The sequence below is a fragment of the Eptesicus fuscus genome, chromosome 13 (genome assembly GCF_027574615.1).
Source record: "Eptesicus fuscus isolate TK198812 chromosome 13, DD_ASM_mEF_20220401, whole genome shotgun sequence".
Lineage (NCBI taxonomy): Eukaryota > Metazoa > Chordata > Mammalia > Chiroptera > Vespertilionidae > Eptesicus > Eptesicus fuscus.
Genome location: NC_072485.1, coordinates 22,501,618 through 22,527,828, shown reverse-complemented (window position 1 = coordinate 22,527,828; position 26,211 = coordinate 22,501,618). Strand labels below are relative to the sequence as shown.

At 37.1% G+C, this 26,211-nt stretch overlaps 1 protein-coding gene across 1 annotated transcript in view; it reads right to left on the bottom strand.

Moving 5' to 3' along the window:
* SESN3 (sestrin 3) overlaps positions 1 to 26,211 on the bottom strand; it is a 57,095-nt gene that overhangs the window by 14,430 nt on the left and 16,454 nt on the right. Inside the window, exons 2-6 of the mRNA XM_008149185.3 lie at positions 11,004 to 11,069; positions 7,985 to 8,182; positions 6,338 to 6,520; positions 3,871 to 4,107; positions 2,811 to 2,985 (exon numbers count right to left, since the gene is read on the bottom strand). Of these exons, the coding sequence (XP_008147407.1) occupies positions 2,811 to 2,985; positions 3,871 to 4,107; positions 6,338 to 6,520; positions 7,985 to 8,182; positions 11,004 to 11,069 (859 nt within the window). The remainder of the gene's footprint in view (positions 1 to 2,810; positions 2,986 to 3,870; positions 4,108 to 6,337; positions 6,521 to 7,984; positions 8,183 to 11,003; positions 11,070 to 26,211) is intronic.

Genomic DNA, 26,211 nt, shown 5'->3' with positions numbered 1-26,211 from the left:
ATATAACACTCTAAATATTTATTTTATTCAAAAGACTTGAAAAACTATTGTTAGAATCTCCCCATAGAATCTGGAATGCTTTATCACAATGGTTAAACCAAGAAATTGTTTACTTTTTAACTTTTTTTTAAACCAAGAAATTTTGCATAGGAAAAAATAAATTTCTATTTTAAAACTTTGCTAAGTTTACAAAAATGACTCAAATAGCCAATGTATGAAGTTATTTTTCTAACTTATCTTTGTGTGGCCAGCAAATGTAGTACTGGGAGTGTTTAAGAGTAAATAATGAAATGATTTATTTCCTTGAATTATTTACAAATGATACAGCCTCTACTGTTAAAATTAGAACACAATTTTTGGGTAGGGTCTAAGACTTATTAGTCAAAAATTCATTTTAGAAGGCAGTAGTCATGCTCAAGGGTCCAGGAAGATAGGAACTGGGATCCAGGAAAGATTTTCAGTAGTAAAAACATAAAAACAAAAACCTATCTTTTAAAATCTAGTGATCTTAGAGAAGCTCTTAAAAAGTAATGTCTAAAAGCAAATAGATATTAGTAACTTTAATAAAAATGTTTATATTTTAGAATATTGGCTTACCTAGAAGGTTAACTCTAGGCTCATTATTACTATTATAAGAATTATTTTTTTATTGACTTGAGAGAGAGACAGGGAGGGAGGGAGGAAGAGAGGTAGGGAGGAGAGGCAGAGGGAGAGGGAGAGGGAGAGAGGGACAGAGAGACATCGATGGGTTGACTCACCACCTTTTGGTGCATGAGACTATGTTCCAACCAGCTCAGCCACCCAGCCAGGGCCCTAGGCTCATTTTTCGTTGTCTCATTTGTTCTACCTGGATGACTTTTATAATCAACTAGAGGCCCAATGCATGAAAATTCGTGCAAGAGTAGGCCTTCTTTCCCCTGGCTGCTGGCACTGGCTTTCCTCTGGCACCCGGGACCCGGGCTGCTTCCCTCCGACCCTGGCTTTGTCCAGAAGGATGTTTGGTCTAATTAGCATATTACCCTTTTATTATTATAGATTATTTTGATTTTAACCCCAAATATATGCTGAAAACTTCCAAAACTTTATCTTGAGCTAAATGCCCTCTCCTGATCGTCACATAACTACTCTGAGTGTGTTTGCGGACTAGCATTAGTCCCACTTGGAGCCGGGACAGAAAGTGTGGCCTATCCCGTCCTGGCCCAGACGGACTGCACTCCAGCCAGATTCCCCAGTGACTCACAGGCACAGTAACGTTTGAGAAGCTCTGTGCAGACATCCCTGGACTGGATGTTGTAAAGGAACTCCACATGTCCAAACTAAGGCAGCTTATCTGTTCCTTAAGGTTAGAAAGATCAATCACCATGATAAGGCCCCTGTCCACCTACCCAGCTCCTTGTCCCATTACCTATCTCATGATTTCTGTCCTAACAACACGCACAGCCATTTGTTCCTGAAGCAAGCATCCTATTTCCTTACCACTGTGCCTTGGCTCAGGTGTGGATGCCGTTTAGACCAACTCCCCTATCCCCCAGCCACTGCCTGCCATCCCTGCACTCAGCTTACAGCCAAATGGTTGGAGAAAGTCATCTTCTGGGCACCCCTTCTGTCTACACTCCTCCCCCACTAAGGCTGGGTTCAGGGTCCTCTTCTGGGCTCACAAACCTCCCACATTCCACTATGTGTTATAATTACTTGTCTTTCTTACCAGCAATGACAGTTCCCTGAAAGCAGAAATGTTTATAGAGTAAATATTAAACAAATAACTAAAACACCAGGTTTCCTTTTTGAGGGAGATTTCATACTGATTAGAAGCTCTGAGAAACTAGTACTTAATATACTCAATTTTGAGGATAAAATCTTCATTAAAAAAAAAAAGATCATCATGAGAAATGATAAAAGGAATTCTTATTTTTCCTGGTAAAATTTCTGAGAGCTATTGGTTGATGCTATGTTTAAAGTTAATAAACAAGTATGGGCAAATCAATTACTCTCAGAACTTATGAGACTAACAAGTCTTAAGACTAGTCATTTTGAAGCTCCCTTTTAAACCAAAATGGAACCCTATTTAAAAATAAATGTTATGTAGATGGGTGACTTTGAAGGATTTATGCTTTCTAGTGAGTCTATGCTATTTTAATAACATTTACTACATGGTGTTTAATATATTTTTTAGTCATAATTGAAAAGTTTCCCTCCTTTTTCAAAGTCTGTTAGAGTATTAGATAAAAATGTGTTTTTAAGACTACAGCAAAGAAGCCTAGCTTTAAGTATGGAATAAATTCCTCCAAATTCAACCTAAGAAAATAACCCAAATAATACATTTTTATAAATTCCAAAGATTTCTCCAAAGAAATGCAAATGCAAGTGCAATGTAATTTTAAACTAACTGGAAAAGCAGCAGAGTGAGAATAGTCCTCCTACACACTCTCCACCCACAAAAGAGGAAGATATTTTTTAAAAATTATATCTATTGAAACAGGATTTCACTGATCATGAAAAAAAAAATCACAAAAGTAGGATGAATTAAATATTTCTATCTAATTTTATAAGCACCTGGTCTACTTTGAATTACATTTTATCCAGGATAAAGTATGGAGTATTCCTCCCAACTGGATCTGCAATATATTCAAAGATGCACCAACATAACAGAGGAAGCCAGTAGTGTAAGGTATACCATCTATAACGCAGAGGACGAGAAAGAAATAAAAGGAACGTGTAGCACAATCATTTTTACAAATCCACATGGAAAACACTGAAGGTGGCCTGTCAGGGTTCCAAGAACAACTAAAAGATAGTGGAAAAAAAGGCACCTGAATGAGGAAATGAATGAAAAGTATCTCCAGAGACAACGAAAAGACTTTCTTTCGTCTCCTTCTCAAAACGAGTGGTCATTTCTTCCTGAGATGTGTCTCCATCTTCCCTTTCTTCTTGAAGCATTTTCATTCTTTCCATTAAGGCCTCCAGCTCACTTAGGGAACCTACAATCTGAAGCCAGGAAGGATGATGGTGTTATTAGTATTAGAAACGGGTCCAGTAAACATCTCCACCCCCACAGTCACCTTGTTATTTCCAGAGGTATCAGTACTATTACTAAGTTCCTAAGTGGGTTTTCCACCAACTCCAAAGAAAATCATATCACAGCTTTAAACATTTTCAGAAGTAGGTTTTTTTTGTGTTTTTTTTTTTACCTCAGTTGTAAATACAGAAAGTTTATAGATACATTCGATCTAGAAATCTAGCATTTGGTATATATTAAATCATATTATGGTTTATTTTTTAAAGGGAGGCAGCTTCAAATTCTTTAATTTTTCTGTCATAAGACATATTTGCTATTGGTTAGTTCAGCATCTTATGGACCAAAGATAAACTGTTCGAGGATCTGCTGTTCAAAGGGCCTAACATTAAAAGCCTAGGATCACTGGAATGCAGACTTGTTTTAGTCTTTATGATTTGTAATGATATCTATCTGCTGTAAAAGCCTCTTCAAGACAATTCAGAATTTCAGGTACAGGTTACATTTTTATAGTAAAAATTATGCTAAAATATGTCAAATATATATATCATATTTAATCAGAGAATAAATTATCTGTAGATATTTTTTAAATGTTTTTATTGATTTTTAGAGAGAAAGGCAGAGATAGGGATAGAGTTAGAAACATCAATGAGAGAGAAACAGCATCGATTGGCTGCCTCCTGTACGCCACCTATTGGGAATCGAGCCCACAACCCAGGCATGTGTTCTGACTAGGAACTGAACCGGTGACCTCTTGGTTCATGGATCAACCACTCAGCAACACCGGCTGGACCCTCTAGATATTTTTAATGTTAGAAATTATAAAGGCAAAACAATAAGGAGAGGAGAAAACTGACCCCGAAGTTGTTGCCTGTAAGGGATGCATTCTCTATGTTGTTGTCATTAGCGAGGTCACAAACACAGAAATTGTTGACTGATATTAGTCTGAATCCATTGGAGATTTCTGGATCTCTCTCCGGATTGATGCCACTACCAAAAACAAAGCTTGCCAAAGCATGATAATGTGTCAGTAGGACCACAGCATGTACCAGTTCGGGCAGAGACCAATTATTTTCTCCAGTTTTGACAAGTTTCTAAAATGAGAAAGCAAATCAGAGTAAAAATGAAAATCACAGAATGCTACAAAGCAACAGAAAGCATAGAAAAATCTATTAAATTTCATATATGTTCATTTATATGAATAAAACTTAAAATTCTCTTCTAAAAATGTTTCCTATATTAAAGATGTGGCTGTAGTCACATACTATTACATTAAAACTATCAAACCTAACAATATGCTTTTGTTGTGGCTTCACCTAAATTCATATATATATATAATTAGAAGCCCGGTACACGAAATTCATGCACTCAGGGTGGGGGGTGCGGGTCCCTCAGCCCAGATTGCAAGAGGGTGCAGGCCAGGCTAAGGGACCCCACCGGTGCATGATCGGGGCCAGGGAGGAATGCGGGAGGTTGGCCAGCCAGGGAAGAACCAAGGGAGGGCTCCAGGGTGTGTCTGGCTCATCTCGCTCAGTCCCGATCAGCTGGACCCCAGCAGCAAGCTAACCTACTGGTCGGAGCGTCTGTAATATCTCAGGTGGATTCCTGCAACTGTTTTATGACTGGCCTCCCTGCTTCTAGTCTGTACCGTCTGTAATTTATCTTCTGCGTCAACAAATATGCTCATATTGCCACCTAGCTCAAAACCTTAATGATTCTTGACTCTTTATCATAGTGATTTCTAAGCTCTTTTGAGCACATATATTTCTATCAGTAACAATTGGAAGCCTACCTCTGATAATACATTTATTTACAAATTAATATATATTTACAAAATTTTATACATGTACTATACTATTATGAAACAAAAAATACAAAACAATGACATACAAATACACACACACACACACACACACACACACACACACACACACACACACACATTTTCTGACATTTTGAAGGACTGTCTTGTGCACTCTGTGAAGTACCGTAACTTTCTGAGGGTGAAACACAAATTCTTTAATATAGTATTCATTGAGTCATACCATATGATCCCAACTCTTTCCATCTCCTGTCCCCACTGCACATAACCACTCCTCCACTTAAGTAACTAAAGTTGCTAGCTACTTTTCCAGCATATCGTAATATTCCATTCTCTGCTCTCAGTCTGGAATGTCCTCCTCTACTCCAAAACTCCCCTTTATTCTTCAATTCGTAGCTCAAATATGACCTCTTTCATGAAACCTCGGGATCAATTCTCTTTACTCACACATCCATACACTATTATGCTGCGATCACTGTCTCTCTTCCTCTAGACTCCAAGCAGGCCCTAGGGCAGTGTCCATCCTTTAGACCCCCCAGAGGTTCTGACACAAAGTAATTAACATGTGACATAAAAATAATGAGTGACCCCTTTATCTAACGAACATACTGCAAAACCAGAAGATAAGCATCAGGACAACATTGTTCTTCAGAAATTCCCAAACAGGTAATTGAAATCTGAGTGTATATAGACAAAAGTGAGTGTAACTGGGCAAATAACAAAAATGTAATCTATTAATATTTTTTTAAAAGGACATCTCAATGCATGAGAAGCAGAGATTTTAAATGCCTTAGGCTTGTATTGATAATAATTTCGATGATCGCTCCTATTTATTAGTTACTAAGTGCCCAGCACAGTGTTAAGAATATTCTATAACCACCTCACCCTGCCGGCCTTTGATGAAAGGTCCTTTTGAAGTGTAAGTGCTTTAGTCCATCACAACTCTAAATGCCATCACAGGCATTTAAACATTCACACACACCAGCTGGCAAATCACTACTTATTTGCAAAACCATTCTGTGAAAATCTTAAAATGATTAAATGTTAGAATTGGAAAAGAGCTTAGAACTCATATAATCTAGGTCCCTTATTTTATAGCAGGCCCTTATTTTATTTGGGCCTTATTTTATACTGAGGCCCAAATAAGTTAATTTACTAAAGGTCACAACCTTGTGAGTAGCAGAGGAGAGACTAGAACCCAGGTATCCTATCATGCTTGTGTATTTTCTTTCTTCTACCCACTGCTTTTCTCATAGCCACTCAAAGCCCTTGTGCAAGATAATTATTGATTACTCAAAGAGAAGCATTCATTCATACTTAGAGTAAACCCACTGACTTCCTAAATTTATTTTTCTACATATATTAATATTCTATTTTATTTTTCAAGTTCCTAATATATGCAAGTTTTAAAAATTGAGTCATAAGCAAAATACTGAACTAGAAAACTACTCAGTTGGAATCATTAGTAAATATCTTTTTTATTTCAAAGAAACATCCAGTACCTGAATGTGCTCTTTCGTGATCAGCCAGGGTCGGTGTGCTAGCAGCTTATTTATTTCATTAAGGTTTTTCAGTCTTTGTGGTACATATTTCAAACCATTCAACCACTCAGCGATACCTCCTGTCTTTAGGAATTCATCCACATGCATGTTTATTAGGTAAGAACACTGATGTCTAGCTGCAGCCTAAAACACAAAGAGTTAGTTGATAAAAAAGTCATGGTAGAGTCTTATTCTACTATTTCTAAACAAAAATATAGATGGAATTAATCATTTCTGTAGCCAGTAATTCTTGTCTTACAGAATATTCATCCTTCTAAAACTTCCATCAGAATGACGCCATAGATTCTTGAATCAATACAGGAAGCTGACACTTGTACTAGTATAAACCCATGAATTGTCACACAAAGCCAATTACTTCCTCATCTAGAAATTGGTGCCAGTCAACTTAAAAGCTACTTTCTTATTTTGTGAAAAAAGTACATGTTTGTTTCACTATGGTAAATTATATCAACTGTAGTCTATTTAAAACAATAAAATGTCATTAACTTGTATTCTACCAATTCAGAATGCATTCTAATTTGGGTAATTCTCTTATTGCCTTTGGTATAACTGTGACATCAGTCTTATCTGTGCATACCACTGAGAAGAAACTGAAGATCACTGACCCTTTCCTTCCTCTGCAGCCAAAACCAGCCGTGATACTGAAAACTAGATAAATCCACACATACAAACTGTTGCAGCTCCTTTCCTCAGGGCTCCTCAGTAAAACAGTGTTGTTTTATTCTTTCTCTTTTCTATTATCTTATTTCTTTCTTAGTTTATGACCATTCTAGGTCTGTTTTCAGCCTTACTGTCATCAAAACCTTAAGCTAAAATTGCATTCTTAGTCAAGTTCATCATTCAATAAAACACAGAATGCTACATTTTCTGTTTGTTTAAAACTACAGTGAGAGCATAAACAAGATAATCAAAGTAAACCTGGTAAGACCAATCTGCTAACTCCTGGCCATCTCTGCTAGCTCTGCCAGCCCAGCTGGTCTAAATCTCCAAATATAAAGCACTTGCATTACATCCATTCCTCTTTTTTCTCTGGTAATAGTTCAACTGTAGCACTGCTTCTTTCTACCCTTCTCATTCCTGCTGCCTAATACCCCAATTTATAATTCTCTCCTACAAACATTAACTAGTTAACTAGTGCCAAGTACTATACTTAAAAGCATTATCATTCACTTGAGAATTCTTCTCTTCTCCAGAGTCTCCATTGGTGCAGACTGATACTTTCCTCTTAGCCAAAATAGTAATTATTTTCATGTATAAAATGACTAAATAAAATGTCACAAACTGGTTTTATACTAATAATATAAACAAGATATCAAGAGCAAAAACAAAACTTATGGGATATTACTTTGGCCCCTACAAGCACCTTTAATCATAAGAGAGTAAGTATAGAAAATGATTTTAGTGAAAATTAAACAAGAAATTTTCAGTACATTAAGTGGTTTAAAGCATTCAGAATATACCCAAGGGGCCTGGTATCCAAAAGGCTACAGCTTTCTTGAATTCTTATGCCCTTAAAATTATACTTAGTTCTACACACCCACACTCTTAATGCTAGAGGGAAGAAGGAAGAAGTGAGCGCAGTGTCACCATTATTGCGATGTAGTGCCTGTGTGGTAGAGGAAGGGGGCCGTCCATGCGCAGCATGTAGAACTGGCTCCGCAGGAAAGACTCCAGGTACTGGGTGTGCAGACTCATGACCTGGGTGATGTTGTCCAGACGACCGGATGTAGAGTATTCTTCCACAAGAAAGTTAGTACGTTCATCCGCTGTGTTTGCTTGAGCAACCTTATAACCAAGAAACCCGATACAAGATAATTATTGAGAAGTAAACACATCCTTGGTTTACATAATTTATGCCACTACTGAAGCAAATGAATGTTCTTTTGATATTAACAGATGCTGGAATCACACAGTTGCTCATATGGGAAACAGAAGTAAAAAGAAAGCACCACTCATTTTTGGCTCTGGTACCACCATTTATTAAACAACAAATGTCAAATTATCAAACATTACACACACAGCTATGAAATCGGAGAAAAGAAGCTTCCATCTGCTTTGCCAGGAACATAAGGCAAATATTTCAGAGCCCACATGCGTGGCCATTGTCACACCAATTTGTGGTGAGGCAAAATAGTGGCATTTGATTATATACATAATTTTATGTCAATAGCCTATGAACTTATTTAATCACATTATCTTTAGACAAATATTTTCTGTCTGATCCTTTGCTTGTTTTTGTTTTTCAAAATTAAAAAGGGGCCTTCTGAAGTCTTTTTTAGGGAAAAAGGAAAATATGATAATTTGTAGGGAAGTGTTAATTGAAAAATTAATAACATGAGAATACTGTCTTTCCTATTTTAAGCCTATCATGCTAATTATAAAATCAAGGTAAGTTATTAAAATGGACATCCTCCATCTTAGGGAATTAATAGAGTTTACTCAAAAATAGGCTATTTGTATTATAGTTTTATACACAATGACAGGTTGGGCATCACACCAAGAATTGGCTTGGAAGGTGTAAAGAGCTTATTAGCACCTTGTAGAAGGCCCCAGCTCTGTGGGAATGAATAGGCATGAGATGCTATTTCTAGTACTGGTTCATTACTTATTGATTTTAGATTAGAGTTCTAGACTTAAGAAGAATGTATTCCTTGAATTAAATTCAAGATTAAATTCAAGTTCATGCACCTCGTTATTAGCAGAGCCTGATCTGGAAACAGATTTCCTAAAGGCCAAACTAACGGTCTTTCCAAAGACCCACACTGCTCGTAAGAAATCCTGTTAACTTACAGGGCTGGCTCCAACGTCTCTTCTTAAAATAAGTTATGTAAAAGGCACCACTGACAGAAAAATTTAATCCCAAAGAAAATATAATGTTTGAAAATTGTAAATTGCAAGGAAATGCTAATTACAATGGTGTAAAAAAAAGCAATTTCACTTTAGCTCACTAGAAAGCCAAAATATATGTTCACTTACCCATTTCCCCCATTTTGTTAACTATAGGGACCAAGATGATTGTTAAAAATAACAGGATCCTGATAAACTACATATAATTAGGGATAGTATACTAGTATTTGTTGTTTTTGTTCTGTTTTCCCCAGCAGAAGTTTCTTCTGTTAAGTGATGTCTAACATACATTAACAAATGATTCATATGATGCAATAGATCCTGAAAACAGTGATAGCTTTTGCAAATCAGATTATCTTCAAATACATACTGTGAAAGTGATTCTTTCAGGAAGTCTTTATATATAACACCTATGCTATATGAGGGAACTAGGTGCTAGCACAGCAGTTTCTCTAATGCATGGCCACCACCTAGGTCAGTTATAGTCACTGAGCTCCTAAGACATTATTGTTATCTTTCATTTAAACAGCAAGGTCACTAAAAAAGTGAAATGAAGGTAAAGGAACTGCTGACTTTGGCAATGACCTAGAACAGTGATGGGCAACCTTTTGAGCTTGGTGTGTCAAACTTCGCCAAAAAACTGAGCATAACTCGGGTAGTGTGTCACTTTGAGGAAAAAACTAACTCCAAGACTCTAGTCGCAAATGTTTCATCCTCAGGAGCAGCAAATGTTTCATCCTCGGCATGTGGCCGCGTGTCATCAGAAATGGCTACGTGTGTCAGTGCTGACACGCGTGTCATAGGTTCGCCATCACTGACCTAGAATGTCTTATTTGAATTCTACTCATCCCTTAGGACAATGCCTGGCACAAAATAGATGCTCTATAAATATTTGTTGACTAATTTCAGAACAATATGGGAATTATGTTGGTGCTTTGAGATAAATGCTATCTTTGCAATACATAGTGAATTAGTATATATAACCATATTCAGTATGAGTTAATAACCCCTTGAAGCAGAGAAAAACTCCTTAATTAGTGGTTCCCAAACGTTTCTTAGCCCACGTGTATCTGAGAGGCATCTAGGAATCTAGAAGGTCCTGCACATTGCTGTGATCCTCATAGAGATGCACACCCACATAACAGGCACAAATCCTGTCCTGATTTTAATCTCCTTTGTGTCATTTTACAATCTTTCCTTCTTGTATTCCCCACCTTGACTCCCCACCCTCACCAAAGGTACAGATTTTATCAGGGACTCTGTAGCATTTTGTACAATTAAGACTTAGAAACAAATGAAAAGAATAAGTACCAGTGATGTAATACCATGTTTTGTTTAATAACTGGTTTAATAAGGAAACTTAACAGGTTTAGTTGGGAAACTTACTTTTTCATTTCAAAATATCTTTTCTTAATGTTTATATAACCTATAATCAACATGACAGTGGCCATTTTAAAACCTAAAACCTTCAGATTAATATTAAATTTTATGACTGTTAGCAGCTTTGCTCAAAAAAGTGGTATTTGAAATCAAACATGTTAAAATTTGTTTCTAATCTTACTAATAATAACTATTATTTTAGGCAGATTATTACACACACAATATTTTAAGTGAACTTGAAAAGAAAATATTTCTGTAGTTTTCTGACATAGAAATAAGAAAAGAGCAAAACACATATTTACTTCCATATTAAAAATGGAGATATTCTTTGATATAATCATTATTTATCACACTTTCATGTATTTTATGACAAACTTACTTCCTTCTCTGGAATAAAGGCACTTGGTCCTCTTGTCAAGGGCTGAGATACTCTGATTCTTTTATCCTGTTTTTAAAAGAAAAGTTTTATGTATTAATGATGACTTTCTAAGAAAAGTTAAATTGGTGCTAAAGTACTAAAATAGAATTATGTAAAATCAGAATGTTAGGTCTCAGATCAACAAAAACCCTTAGGGCCACTGGATGAATAAGACAATGGGACCAGCTCCTAACCAATGCTGCGCGCACAGTAGGCTCCCAAAATGTCACTTCCTCAGGCACATTCTACAGCGCCACAGACTTTTAGTCCATCGCTGACATGACTGAAAACTATCAACGTCCATAGTAAAAACCTACCTAATAGTACCTCAAATTGAAAGCTAAAGGAAAGGTTAAATTCAAAGAATTAAATTCCATGCAACTCCCCAAAGCAATGAATGACCTGACCTGTGTGGTTTTAAAAAAGCAAAATAGAAATAATTATATCAAAGATAAAGTTTTGAGGGTTTAAGTAAGAAAAATGTAAAACTTGGAGAAGTAGAAGTTAATTTAACCTAAGAAATAGGAGAATGCAAGAATGCTTATTGTTACACTTGCTATTCTATTTAGTATTAACAACTGGTAGCTTGCCAATGACATGTTGATCTGCTAAATATTTTTATGTTTCAAATTGTTGTGATAATTTTTTTAATTAAAAAATATTTTGGTGTCCCCATGTAAGTGTGATTATCTGTAAGCCACAAAAATTCCAATCAGGGACTAACTTCCTTCTCTATAGGCATGTGGAAGAACAGGAATAATCAAGGGAGGCCCTTCGGCTTTGAAGTTCTTAGGCAGAAGAGATTGGAGAAATGGCCACTTAATTTTCTATAATACAAGTAATATTTTAAAGTGCTGAAAAAGAAGCCCTCTTAAACCGTAATATAAAAATAGGGACTATGCCATGGTTTATAAAGATTATAAACACTGAGTGGGAAATTACAGAGCATGGGAACCGGAAGAGTGAATTAAACTTTAGGTGTCACTAAGCCCTCCTCAGGAAGCGTCTAAATGGAGGAGGTAACTCCAGGTGATATTTCTTTTTTTTTTTTTTTTTTATTTTATTATTTTTTTAAATATATATTCTATTGATTTTTTATAGAGAGTTAGAAACATCGATGAGAGAGAAACATCGATCAGCTGCCTCCTGCACACCCCCTACTGGGGATGTGCCCGCAACTAAGGTACATGCCCTTGACCGGAATCGAACCTGGGACCCTTGAGTCCGCAGGCCGATGCTCTATCCACTGAGCCAAACCGGTTTCGGCAAGGTGATATTTCTTATCTGAGGATGGCAATATCTCTCACAGGGCCACAGCTGACTAAGCAGCGATTTTCAACCTTTTTTTATCTCACGGCACACATAAACTAATTACTAAAATTCTGCAGCACACCAAAAAATGTATTTTGCCAATCTGACAACAAAAGAAAGGTATATTGATTCATTCACATTGGATGGCTATTGTGTTGGCTGTTGTAATTTTTTTTCTTGACAATCTAAGGGAAAAGAAGTCAGTGCCCTGGATGAAATAGTCAGATATTATATGTTTTAACAATTCTTGCAGCACAGCCGTTGAAAATCGCTGGACTAGACCAATAAACATAGAAGCTGACCTGCAGCCCATAGGTGCCTTGGTGAAAGAGTTCTGCCTAAATAGTTGAGGGTAATTAGCTGGAGCAGTAGGATTCCAGAACACTAGAAGTCACTCTAGAGTACTGGAGTTGTACGAAAGCAATGTAACCTGATGGAGAAGAGGAACAAATAGCGCTCAGAAGCAGGAGCAAAGAGAGAATGAAGAGGCACCAGAGTAAGCATCAACCATGCCTGCTTCGAAGGGGAAAACCACTAGTTTCCATGGATTCACTAGAGAAAGCAAAGCCTAATCATAGCTCTCTTCTCTCCCTTCCTTCCTCCTTCTTTAGGTCTGCACAAAGTAATCCGAGTCTTTTTGTTCCTTACAAACAGCCTACCAAACACAAAATAGTGGCTTAAATCCCTTACTTTATTAGGAAGCAGTCACCATACAAGTTGGCAAAAGTAGGTAGTCAGGCATTCAATGATTTTTTTTAAGAGCTTAATCAGATCTTTAATCACAGGGTGAACAAAACAGATATGGTCCCTGCCCTGATGAGTTTGGCACAAAATCATCATCAAATTTCAGGGTTCTATAGAAATAAATATATTAAATAATGATAATCTTAAACTGCTACATTCTCAGAAAGAACTAGGCATCATCTATGTTATATTTATAAAGTGATGACAAATATATCTCAATTTACTGGTCAAGTACATTAGAGGACTCCATGTAAAAATAATTAATTTCAAATTTTTAATATTGGCATTTCTTGCCTACATCAACCATAATCAAGATTTACCCAAAAAATAACTTCAAAGAAAAGAACAGATTTCTTCCCTTTGCTACTCTCTTTAAGTTATAGAAAGTAAAAATTCAAATACTCTCCATTTAATATAGCCTAATGCACTAGTATGTAAAAAGCAATTTCTTTTACAACTGATCATTTCAAATAAACAATGCAGTCAGAGAAACTGATTCTGAGGACAAATCATAAGTTTGAGGAGAAAAATGCCAATAGGAAGATAAGTGGAATCTTTTAATTACATTTATAAAAATACATAAAATTCATAAAAATACAAGGAGAAAGAATAAAAGTGTACAAAGGGAATTTGAAGATGCAGAATGATTTACTACTAAGGTGATTTGTTTATAAAAATCACTATTTGATACACACACATTTAAACTTACCTTTAAATGTTTGAAATTGTTATTTTGCTTACAAAAATATTTTCTGGAATAAGAGATGTTTGCATCTGAAATACATTTTCAGATTACTAAAAATTACTGCACTTAAAAGAACATCTCTTAGTTTTAACCAATTAATAAGCAACTGAAACAAAATTTCATTTGTGTCAACATCATTTATTCAGCAAACTATTAAACATTTACACTGTGCTCGGCAAAATGGGGACACAAAGAATGGTTAGATCGGCAGAACTGCATACAACTAACTGTATATAGCACATGATATATTCCACAGTGGATGCATACACAAAGTGATGTGGGAAGACACAATTTTTAGCAATTACAATTACAATTTCCCTACTGTTGAATATTAAAGTTGTGTACAGTTTTCACTATTATAAATAATACTATCCTGAATATCTTTGTACAAAGAGATTTGGGGGGGGAGGGGCATATTTTGTGGTATTTAGGCTAGTTTCTTTAGGAAGACTCCCAGATGTGAATTTATTGGGTTTGGATTATAAATATAGTTAAAGTTCCTGTTGCCAATATACAAACAAAAATGCCTGGGTAGCTTAATTGGTTAGTGTCATCCAGATATGCCAAGGTTACATGTTCCATCAGTGGAGTAACAAATTGATCTCTCTCTCAAATCAATAAATAAAAATTCTAAAAAAGTTTTACCAAGTTTGTTTCCTTTAGCTGAGTAAATGTCCACTTAGCCCATTAACTACAAAAGTGAAAAACAACATCCAAAAATGTGTGTGAAACTTTTTATTATAAACTGATTTGAGGTAAAATTTCTTAAGCAGATCTGTGGACGAGATCTGTTTTCAATAATATAATTCTGGGGGTGATGTAGCCTCTGGGCCTCACACACACACACACAAAACAATGTCTCCCCACCCCCCCCCCCCCAACACACACACATACACACAGGCACAAAAACAGCTGGGAAGTTACTGCAACAGCCCAGGGAGAGATGATGTGGCCTGACCTAAGAGCTGTTTAGACACTGAAGAGAAGGAAAAACTAACATTATTTTTAAGTTCCACCATCATGTACCCTTCTCCTCGGTTGCATTTTTGAAATGGCATCACTACTGGAAAGATCAGCCTAGCTCCTGCTTCTGTGTAAGGAGCACCTTTTCTGGTGAGGACTCTACACTGTGTCAGCTGGTTGCTTTGGATATTTATATGGTGAAAAACAAAATTTTAAAAATGACCAAAGCAGCTAATAAATCCTACTATAAACTCATTTTACTGAAAGTTTCTTTTCTCCACATACTTTCTATCAACTTTTTAAAGTTGATAAGATCAAACACAAAAGAAATAGGATTGCATCATATCCAAAAGATTCACTTTTAAACCATAAGCTGAAGTTCTGGTCTCCTTTCTTCAGCTTTTATTTCAAATCCAAAATGTTTAGGACTGAATTTCTACTTCATTCATACCCCAACCAGCTTGTCTGAAGTCTTTGACCTGTGTTGCCTTATATGGTAGTAATCAGCCACATCTGACTAAATTTAAACGAATTAAAATTAAATAAAGTTAAAAATGCAGTTTCTCAATCACTCGAGTCACAATTCAAGTGCCCAACAGCCACATGTGGCTATGGCTACTGTACAGGAAAGGGCAGATGATTCCATCTGGCATCGCAGAAGGTTCTACCAGCTAGGGATGCTCTAGACGCTTACTTTTAAAATCACATCTTCAGGCATTTTAATGCCTTTCTGAAATGTTAAATGACAGCTCTGCAGAGTTATTGCTTTGATTGTTACTCCTACTCAATCCCATAACCAAGCATTTTAATGTAATTGCAGAAATCCTCTCAACTAAACTAAGAGTGAATCCACACAGGAGCAATGCAGGGGGGAAAGAAAAAAAAAAAAATCAGTTCCAAAGGATCCTTGTCTCAATTTCTGCTCACATTACAGTCTCCAGAAAAATATCAAGGAATTTCCCCCCTCTTTTGTCCCTTTTAAACAATGATGGTAAAAACCACTCGAGGTCTACCTTCTTAACAATTTAGTGTACAGTACATTCTTCTTAACTGTAAACACAGTGTCAGACAACAGATGTTTAGGATTTTTTCATCCTCCTAACCGCAATTTTATACCATTGAACAACTCCTCATTTCCCTCACCCCTCAGCCCTTGACAACCACTACTTCCTGCTTTTTATGTAAGCACACTCTTCAGATCCCAGCTGAGAGGCTGTGTAATCACCAGCCTTCACCTCCCAACACCATTCAGATCTGCCTCTTCCTGTGCAACTCTCCCCTTGCTGGGCTTCCATAGCACCGAACCACCCACTCCACTTCTTCGTCCACTTTTACACTTTCCCTAGATGTTCCCTACGTTTCTTTCAACAATAGTCATTCTCTCAAGTGTTTCTTCCATGGCTTACAACTTTTATTGCACAAACAAAATTCTACTGAATTGTGTGACAGTCACTATATTGGGAGAAGAGAGTAGAGAGGGTGGTAAAGTAGAAAAAAGGGACATGTGATATGAAAATGAGCAAGCCATACAACTGACCCCTCCATCTTTTATATCCATCTAGGAGCATAGCCTTTTGGTCTGGCTTTGGGCATTCTGAACTATTGTGACATCATCTGCTTGTAATACTAGCACCTTCAAATCAACATATCTAAAACTAAGCTGCTACCCTAAACCAGCTGTTCCTGCTTACTCTCCTCTATAAGTTATAAAATCGCCCCCTCCCCCCGCCCGATCTCCCAGCCCCCTCTCCCCCGCCAGTAACCCTGGCTCCAATTTACAGCTATCCTTGACTCCTTTATCCTAGGAGTCTGCATTCAAACAGTTGCCAAATCCTATCATTGTTCTTACCAAACTAAATCTTTGTCATCCTTTCAACAGACCAGACCCTTCAACCATAAGAGTTTCTCTTGGCCGAGGAATACTTTCCTCTCACAACTGAGAATAATATCAATATTAGGTCTTGGCTTTCCCTCTTGCTTGGAAGCTTTGAGAAGACAACACGTAAAAAATGTAAAAAATCCAAAGCATAAAACAAAATAAGGTCTTATTTTTATTTTTCTCCTGCCAATTTTCCCTAATGTAAAACAAAACACCCCAAACTGGAATAGCTGTCTTTTCCCGCAGATGCCACTCTAACAGAATAACTGAGGGCTGTTCTGTAAGTGAAGTAACCCGCCGCTGCACTGGTTCTGAAGAACAACACTGCCTTACCGCCTCGCCTCTCTTAGTTTAGTATAGAGCTAACATCTTATTCTGGGGAGCAAATGACTTTGATCATACTAGTGCTGAACCTTGTACAACGGCTTTTGAATCATAAGCCTTGTTTTTGTTTCTATGAAAATCCAAAACCAACGAGTAAGCCCTTGAGGCTTTTTTAGCTGTATAGTCCATTTACAGTAGCCACTAATCACATGTAGCTATTTAAATTGAAGATGATTAACATTAAAGTTAAAAATTTAGTGCCTCAATTGCACTAATTACATTTCAAAGGTGCCATAGTCACATGTGGCTACTGGGTACCATGATGGACAACACAAATCTAGGATTTTTCCATCATCGCCAAAGGTTCTATGGTACAGCATTGCTCCATAGCATTATCAGTCCTGATTCTAGCTACTGGGCTGATGAAAAGATACAAAATGGCTAAAAATTCAGGAGTAAAATAAGCACAATAAACATGTACTAAGCTTACTTCATAGATATAAAAATTGATTTGAATACTAAAACTGAAAAAAAAAACCACAGGAAAATAAATGAACTACAAAGGCAAGTTGGAGAAGATACCATTCTTCAGTCTTAATTTTTTAAAATATGTTTTTACTGGTTTCAGAGAGAGGAAGGGAGAGGGAGAGAGAGATAGAAACATCAATGATGAGAGATAATCATTGACTGGCTGCTTCCATTGATTGACTGGGGATTGAGCCCAAAACCTGAGCATGGGCCCTGACCTCCTGGTTCATGGGTTGATGCTCAACCACTGAGCAACACCGGCTGGGATCTTGTCTTAATTTGATGACAATGTTCAAATAACTAAAAATTCAAATAACTAAAAAATCTCATAATTTCAATCAAGAAAAAACTAACTATATAATAGGAACTGGTACTTTCTATATGTCAGTTCTATATGTTCTAAGAGATGTTTTTCAAGGGTGATCTCAAGAATGCTACCATAAGGGAAGTTTCTTTTTTTCAGATATGTTATAGCTGAAAGAAGTTACACTTGAAATACATCAGTTGAGAGTATGCCTAATTATCTGCTGGAAACCAAAACATTGAAAGGATAAAGATAAATTATATTTAGAAAATTGCTTATTTTGACACTTAACAGCTAAACAATTTACCAGATCACTTTATATAACTTAATCTCAATAGAAAATTAAGAAGCTTACAAGTTACAAATTCTTAAAGTTATGTCTTTAGATGTAATCAGTAAATTACTTGCTCTGAAAATGCTGAATGCCAAAAATAATTAATTGCTGCATTCAAAGCTACTAAATACTTTCAAATAAATTATTAAACTTAATTTTACTTTTCTTCAGTTTATTTCATTAAAAAATGGAAAAGTAAAAAACACATTCTATTCATTAAAACATCAAATCTTATTAATTTATCTCTTTATGAGAGAATATTTTTTGGAAACGAACTTTTAAAACAAGACAAAGTTTACTAAAAAGAGTAGCATTGTTTACATTTGTACAAATATTAGATCCAGAGACAGAGAAACACTGAACGGACCATCAAACCTCATAGGGAAGGCTGGGTAGGGGGAGTTGGGGGGGGGGGGGAGGAGATCAACCAAAGGACTTGTATGCATGTATATTAGCATAACCAATGGACACAGACACTGGAGCGGTGGGGGCTTGTCCTGGGGGCTGGGAGGGGTCGATGGGGGGAAAAAGGAGACATGTAATACTTTAAACAATAAAAATAAATAAAATAAACCTGCCACTTCAAGGTTAAAAAAAAATTGCCTGTACTTTTGGTTTCAGTGTTAGTATAATAAGTGCATAGTTTTCTAGTTACCTCAAAATAAACAAGACCATTGATATGATCTAAGCATCACTAATTTTTAAGCATTAAAATGAGAACCAGAACATTGAACTAGACATCCATACTAATAAAAGGGTAATAAGTTAATTAGATCGGATGTCCCTCCAGACAAAACCATGTTGGCGGGGGCTGAGGCAGAGGCAGTTAGGGGCGACCAGGACGGCAGGGGAGGGCGGTTAGGGGGCGATCAGGCCAGCAGGCAGAGGCAGTTAGGGGTGATCAGGCAGGCAGGGGAGCAGTTAGGGGCATCAGGCAGGCAGGCAGAGTGGTTAGGGGTTATCAGGCAGGCAGGCAGGTGAGCGGTTAGTAGCCAGCAGTCCCCGATTGTGAGAGGGATGTCCAACTGCCGGTTTAGGCCCGATCCCCTAAACCGGCAGTTGGACATAAATCGGCAGTCAGACATCCCGGATTGGAGAGGGTGCAGGCTGGGCTGAGGGACCCTCTTCCCCGACCCCATGCACTGGGCCTCTAGTTCTAAGATAAAACTGCACATTCAAATCAAAGAAAACACCTACCAATCAGTATGCCCTAACTAAAGTCTTCATTATTAAACAGCTCCTGTAATAGCTCTTTTAGGAATATAGAAAGTACCCTGGCCAGTGTGGCTCAGTTGGTTGGAGCGTCATCCTGTGCACCAAAAGGTTGCTGATTTAATTCCCGGTCAGGGCACATGCCCAGATTGCAGGCTCAGTCCCCAGTTGGGATGCGTATGAGAGGCAACCAATCCCTCACACTGATGTTCTCTTTCTCTCTCCCCCCTGCTCCCCGCCGCCCCCCTCGTTTCTCTCTCTCTCAAAAAAAATCAAAAAAAAAATCAATAAAAACATATTTTTTTAAAGTTCAGAAAAAGAATAAAGAAAGAATAAAAGCTATGTAACAGAGCTTACATACTCATTAAAATTAGACAACTTGAACAACAATAAACAGAACGAATATAACTGAATGTTATAGGTACAGTGATATGATGAAAAGGGTGCTAAAAACCTGAGTTCCTTTCCCCTTCTCAAGCACTGAGAGACCTTAATCAATCTCAGAGGCATCAATTTTCTCCTCTAAAAAATGAGAAAGATGATCTCCAAGAATCTTTTAACATTTTCTGGTTAATGTGAAATACTGTGAGTTTCTAAATGCTGGTAGAAAAGTTTTCAGAAGCAAAATAACCAAAATGCTTAAAAATTATCTTCTCATTAATTGTACTAGTTTAAAATATTATTTTTAGCCCTGACCTAAGTGACTAAGTTCACATGACAAGGTACATTTCCAAATCAATAAAACCAGTCCAAGTGATGGTTTTTAGAGAATTTAAAGGCTAATCCAAGGGTGATTTCATGCTATGATCAAGAGCAGAAGTGAACTTACCAAAGTTGTCACTTGTACCCATAATGTAAATAAGATTATTTTAAATAACAGTTTGAATAGAAATGTGACTATTTAATCAGCAGAATTTGGTTGGCAAATAATACTTTTGATGTACCAACAGACTTCTGCATTCCAGATAGCCAATAATTTCTTTTTTATTTTGTTAATGTCAATATTATGTGCTGCTTTGACATCTGATAAAATGGGGAGAATCTCAAAATATCTAATTGTAAGTACCTCTCCCCAATCTGCTCATGCAGAGAAGGCCCCTTGGTCAAACAATCCTCCTTATCATCAGAAGAACCAGATAAAATTCCTGTTTATCCTCAAGTAGCAGGTTTTAGTTCCCTACCAGCCGATGAAATTATTCAAACAAGCCAATATAGCTTCCCATAGGAACCCCGGGGGTAACTCATCCTCATCATGCTACAAAGCCTTTCTCCCACAGTTTCCAATTGTTCACTCCTGAGTGAAACCTCAATATAGCCCTGCATGTTTTCTTCTCCTGTGAGTCTATGTAACTAATAAACTGTGGATCTTATTTGTTCAGTGTTGAATGTTCAGTGTTTGACCACCCCATAGCCCAAAGTTGGAAAGAAGGAGTGCACCAATGGGGTGAACAGGAGGCTCGTGAGACTATTATATGAGTTAATACCTGAAAAGCATGAAAACAGGGGTGTATTATTTACTACACTAGAGGCCCGGTGCACGAAATTCATGCACTGGGGGGGGGGTGAGGAGAGGGAGGGGGTGTCGCCCCCCAGCCTGGCCTGTACCCTCTCACAGTGTGGGAACCCCACGATCGATCGCCCTAAAGAGGTAGACCCCGTCCACCCATCCAGGGCTCCTCAATGGATTGCCCCAAAGAGGTAGGCTGGATCTGGGGGTCCTGCCTCCACAACACGTGGAGCCATGGGACCCCCAGGCCTTGCACACAGCGTCAAGCCCCAACCACCTGCTCACGCCCGCTGCGCACGCAGCCCCCTGCTGATCGCTCGTTGCGGCATGAGGGCGCCACGGTGTGAGGGCGTGATGACCACATAGGCTTTTATTAATAGGATAGGTATTTGCTATTATTAGAATTACATAACACTGAATTCATAAAACGTAAACTAGTTCATAAATGTAACTAGTAAAAATGCTTAAACATTATCTAACAAGTTAAAGAAAAGATTTATACAGTAGATTAGATGTAAGAAAACTATTAGTTGGCTCACAGTAGTCTCTTAATTCAGTATTTTGCTCAACAAATGATGCTGATAATTTAAAATAGAAAACCAATTTGGAAAATAAAGCCACTTAAGTGAGAAACACACATTTAAAAATAATTGATTATAGATACTCTAATGAGCAGATGATCATTTTCAATAATTAGAATTTAGATTTAAAAAATCATTAAAATGTAGAAAGTCATCAAGATTACATCTCTTGACCTTAAAAATAAGTATTTAATATTTAATATTTAACCACCATGCTTTTCTATATAGTAGCATATTTATTTGGATGATCTGAAATTTTATTCATGCCTTCACAGTTGTTAAAGACAAATAATAATCTATGAATCCCTATGAAAAGCCAAAAGGGTATATATTTTTCATTTTTACCTCCCTTCACAATTATTTAGAAAACATCTTTATCTCCAACCACACATTAAGCTCTCTAAAAACTAGGGCATATTCTGCATACCTTTTTATAAAAAGTATGATTTTATTGATTTTTTTGAAATAGAGGAAAGGAGAGGAATTGAGAGAAACATTGATGAGAGAGAAACATTGATCAGCTGCCTCCTGCACTCCCCTTACTGGGAATCCAGCCTGCAACCCAGGCATGTGACCTGACCAGGAATTAAACCAATCTCTTCTTGGTTCATGGGTTGATGCTCAACCACTGCGCCACACCAGCCATGCTGTATACCTTTTTATTGTTCAAAAATCCTAAAAGGTATCCCTGGCTGTTACTTGGAGCATCATCCTATACACTAAAAGGTCTCAGGTTTGATTCCTGGTTAGGGCACATAGGTTGAGGGTTAGACCCCTGGTTGGGGCATGTACAAGAGGCAGCTTATCGATGTTTCTTTCTCTCTCTCTGCCTCTCTCTAAAACAAAAAATGAGCCCAGCTGGTGTGGCTCAGTAGCTGAGTGTCAACCTATGAACCAGGAGGTCACAGTTTGATTCCTGGTCAGGGCACATGCCTGGGGTGTGGCTTGATCCCCAGTAGGAGGCGTGCAGGAGGCAGATAATTAATGATTTTCTTTCATCATTGATGTTTCTATCTCTCCCTCTCCCTTCCTCTTTGAAATCAATAAAAATATATTTAAAAGAAAAGAAAAAGAATCAATAAGAATAAACATTTCCTTGGGTGACGATTACAAAAATCCCTAGAATGCAAGTATTAACTGTAAAATAAAGTAATTTCATAAAACAACCATCTTGTCCTATGTGCACGTTCTAATTGATAACATCTGTAGATTAACATGCAATGTTCAAGTTATATGTTTGATAAATTCATTAAGTTTATACAATAAGTCTTTTTTAAAAATTTAAATATTTTATTGTTTAAAGTATTACATGTCTCCTTTTTCCCCCATTGACCTCTCCCCGGCCACCCCCACGCTCCAGCACATGCCCTCACACCCCCCCCACAACCCTCAGTCTGTGTCCATTGGCTATGCTCATATGTATGCATACAAGTCCTTTGGTTGATCTCTTACCCCCTCACCTCCAACCTTCCCTCATAGGTTGGACAGCCTGTTTAATGCTTCTATGACTCTGGTTCTATTTTTGTTCATCAGTTTATGTTGTTCATTATATTCCACAAATGAGTGATCATGTGATATTTATCTTTCTCTGACTGGCTTATTTCGCTTAGCATAATGCTCCCATTCCAGTCATGCTGTTGTAAATGGTAAGAATTCCTTCTTTTAAGAAAACAGAAACACCAATCAGAAAGGATATATGCACCCCCTATGTTCATAGCAGCACAATTTACAATAGCTAAGATATGGAAATAGTCTAAGTGCCCATCAGCAGATGAGGGGATTAGAAAACTGTGGTACATCTACACAAAGGAATACTACGTTGCTGTATATAGCAAGTCTTATCTAGAAAGAGTAAAGCAAAAAATATTGTAGCTATCTTTTAAATTCAGTATTAAAGAGAAAAAAGTAATTTCCTGATTAAATATTATGAAGTACCTCTGTCCTATAAAGAAACCCTGGAATGACTGATACAGCATGAAGGAATATGCTATAGAGACAGTTATACCATCTTCATTCATTTCCTGATAGTATATATCTATGTCTACACATCTGAGTTCTGATTAGCCACCTACCCACACATTATTATTCCCTTGGCAATTTAGCCACAGCTTGTATGGGTAGCTATTAAATCTATGAGCTTTTGTTTTATCTCAATGTATCTTTAATTTACTATCCCATTTAATTTACCATCTCATTTGAATTTCCTCTGTGCACTATCCTTCACTTAAATTATTTGTTCTACTCTTATTACGTCAAAATAGAACTAACTCTTGAATTTTTATCAAATACATGTTTACTGTTAAAATAAACAAAAGACAATGAAGAGAAGTAGATGGTAATAATAATTTCCAGAAATTCCACTACTAGAAATTAATACTTTAATTTTGGAGTACACTCTGTCTATATCTTTTTACTTTTTTAAGTGCAAATAAAAACTTCACACCTTTAGGAAGAAAATACCTAGTATGGACCTCTGTTCTCTTCAATACGTAGATCTACATCCTAAAAGGCATCCAGTACTCCATTGTATTTGTCAAATCATTCGTTTAATCAAATTTCCTTGTTAACAATAACCTCAGAGTATTAAGCATTTACTGATACTTTAAAGGTGAGAGATGATTCAACTGGAAATTAACCCTATACTGAGATAAGGCTTAGTCAAGGAGGAAATAAATACAGAAAAGAACAAAAGATTACAAAGGATAATGTGTTATATTTTAGTTCTTAATGCAGCACTGGCCCTGACCTTCACTGAAGGCTTGGTGGCCCCACAGTGAGAAGCAATGGGCTGTGCCTCTGCTGTGGGTGTGGCCGCAATAGGGAGCAAGGGGGCGGTCTGTCCCCAGAGTCTTGTAAGTGATCCTTAGACCCCAAACTGCAGGTACCAGCTAGGGGGAAAAAATGGCACAAATTGTTTTTTGTTTTTAATCTTGTCATTGCTCCCAGTGTTCCAGAGATCATTCTGTTTAAATATAAGCAAGAATGACCCATCATTTTGTCAGTATTTTTATTTTTTATGAGAGCAGAACTACAACCAGCACTAGGCAACTTTTCCCGCTAAATTTATACCTCAGCTTCTCAAGTTTTCTATTAATCTAAAGATATTACCACTTATTAATTAAGGGAAAGAATTGTATAGCATTTTGAAATACTCAAAATAAAAAGTGCTGTTAAAAAACACACACACAACCCTATATTATACTAGCTTAATCAGTCATGCAAAAATTGACAGGAAATATTCTTACACCTTACTTTGCCATACTGCTATTTTAGACCATGAAAATGCTTTTTAAATTTTCCTTTTTTATGAGTCTCAAAGTCAAAAGCTGACTGCCCATTGCCATGGAGACAGTTCTATTTAAGGTACTATATTAGTTCTCTCCTCACAGAAAAAGGATAGGAAAGTGGTCAATAGAAAAACATCACTCTCCAGGGTTTAGAATTAAGTACTACATATGCTTCTGGGGCAGCTGACACATAAGGAATTGGAAAGTGGGGTTGGGGGCATAATTTAATACAGTCCCTTACCTTTCATGAATAAGACCAAGAGAGGTTAAATTTTAATATTAAGCTAGAAGCAATATGAGGAAAACTCTCATTACCTCAAAATTATATGCAACCAAATAGTAAAAAGAAATTACTTACATTCAGTATCCTAGATAGAACTGCAACTAACTGAAATAATCTCTCCTTTTCAAGAGCAATCTTTTATCCCTTTGCTTTATCTAAGGTCTATATATGATATTCATTCCTTAGGTTTGTTTTGTTTTAATTTTCAGGCTTCCTGATGTGCCTTTCTGACACCCAATTTTTAATTGTAACTGAAGAGTAAGCTACCAGTTTACAGGTGAAAAAGAATATCCATAATTTACATGCATATTTAATCTTATCTAAGAGACTCAGAACAATAAAAAAGACCCCACAATGTATCAATACTAAAACTATCTTTAGAACAGACATTATCGTTTTTTTCTGTTTAAGAAAAAAAATCCCTGAGAGGTATAAATTGCCAGTTAGATAAATAGTCACTGGGATTAAATTAAAGCACAGCATAGGAAATCTATATATATAAAAGTCTAAGCAACCGTTATGACATGTCGCTATGATGAGTCCCTGATTGAGTGACCACCAGGGGGCAGACACTCAATGCACGAGCTGCCCCCTGGTGGTCAGTGCGCTCCCACAGTCCCTCCCCCTGCTGTCCCTCCCCCTGGCCAGCCAACAATTGGGACTGGGAAAAATGGCCCCGATGGCGCCGATCGCTGGCCAGGCCAAGGGACCCCATCTGTGCACGAATTCGTGCACTGGGCCTCTAGTATAGTCAGTTATATTGTAATAATATGTATGGTGTCAGATGGGTACTAGCATGAAAACACTTACTTTTATGTAAACAAGCAATTCCAAGAAAAACTGTCACTTGATTTCAGTCATAACCAAGCTTTCTAAACCCATCTCTCTTCTTTTTCCTTAAGCTAAAGTTTAGAATCTAGCAACAATAAAATAAGACATATTTTTCTTAAGGTTAGAGCATATTATACCTGAAGGTCCCAATTTGTAATTATTTTTCTAAAACTGGCTAACGGAATCTTGAATCTCCCTGATTCTAGAGCTGGTACTGCCATTATCCTACCTAATAAAATAGTAATATGCAAATTGATCGCACCTTCGCTATGCCCAAGCCACGCCCACCAGCCAAGCCACGCCCACCAGCCAATCAGAACGAGTATGCAAATTACC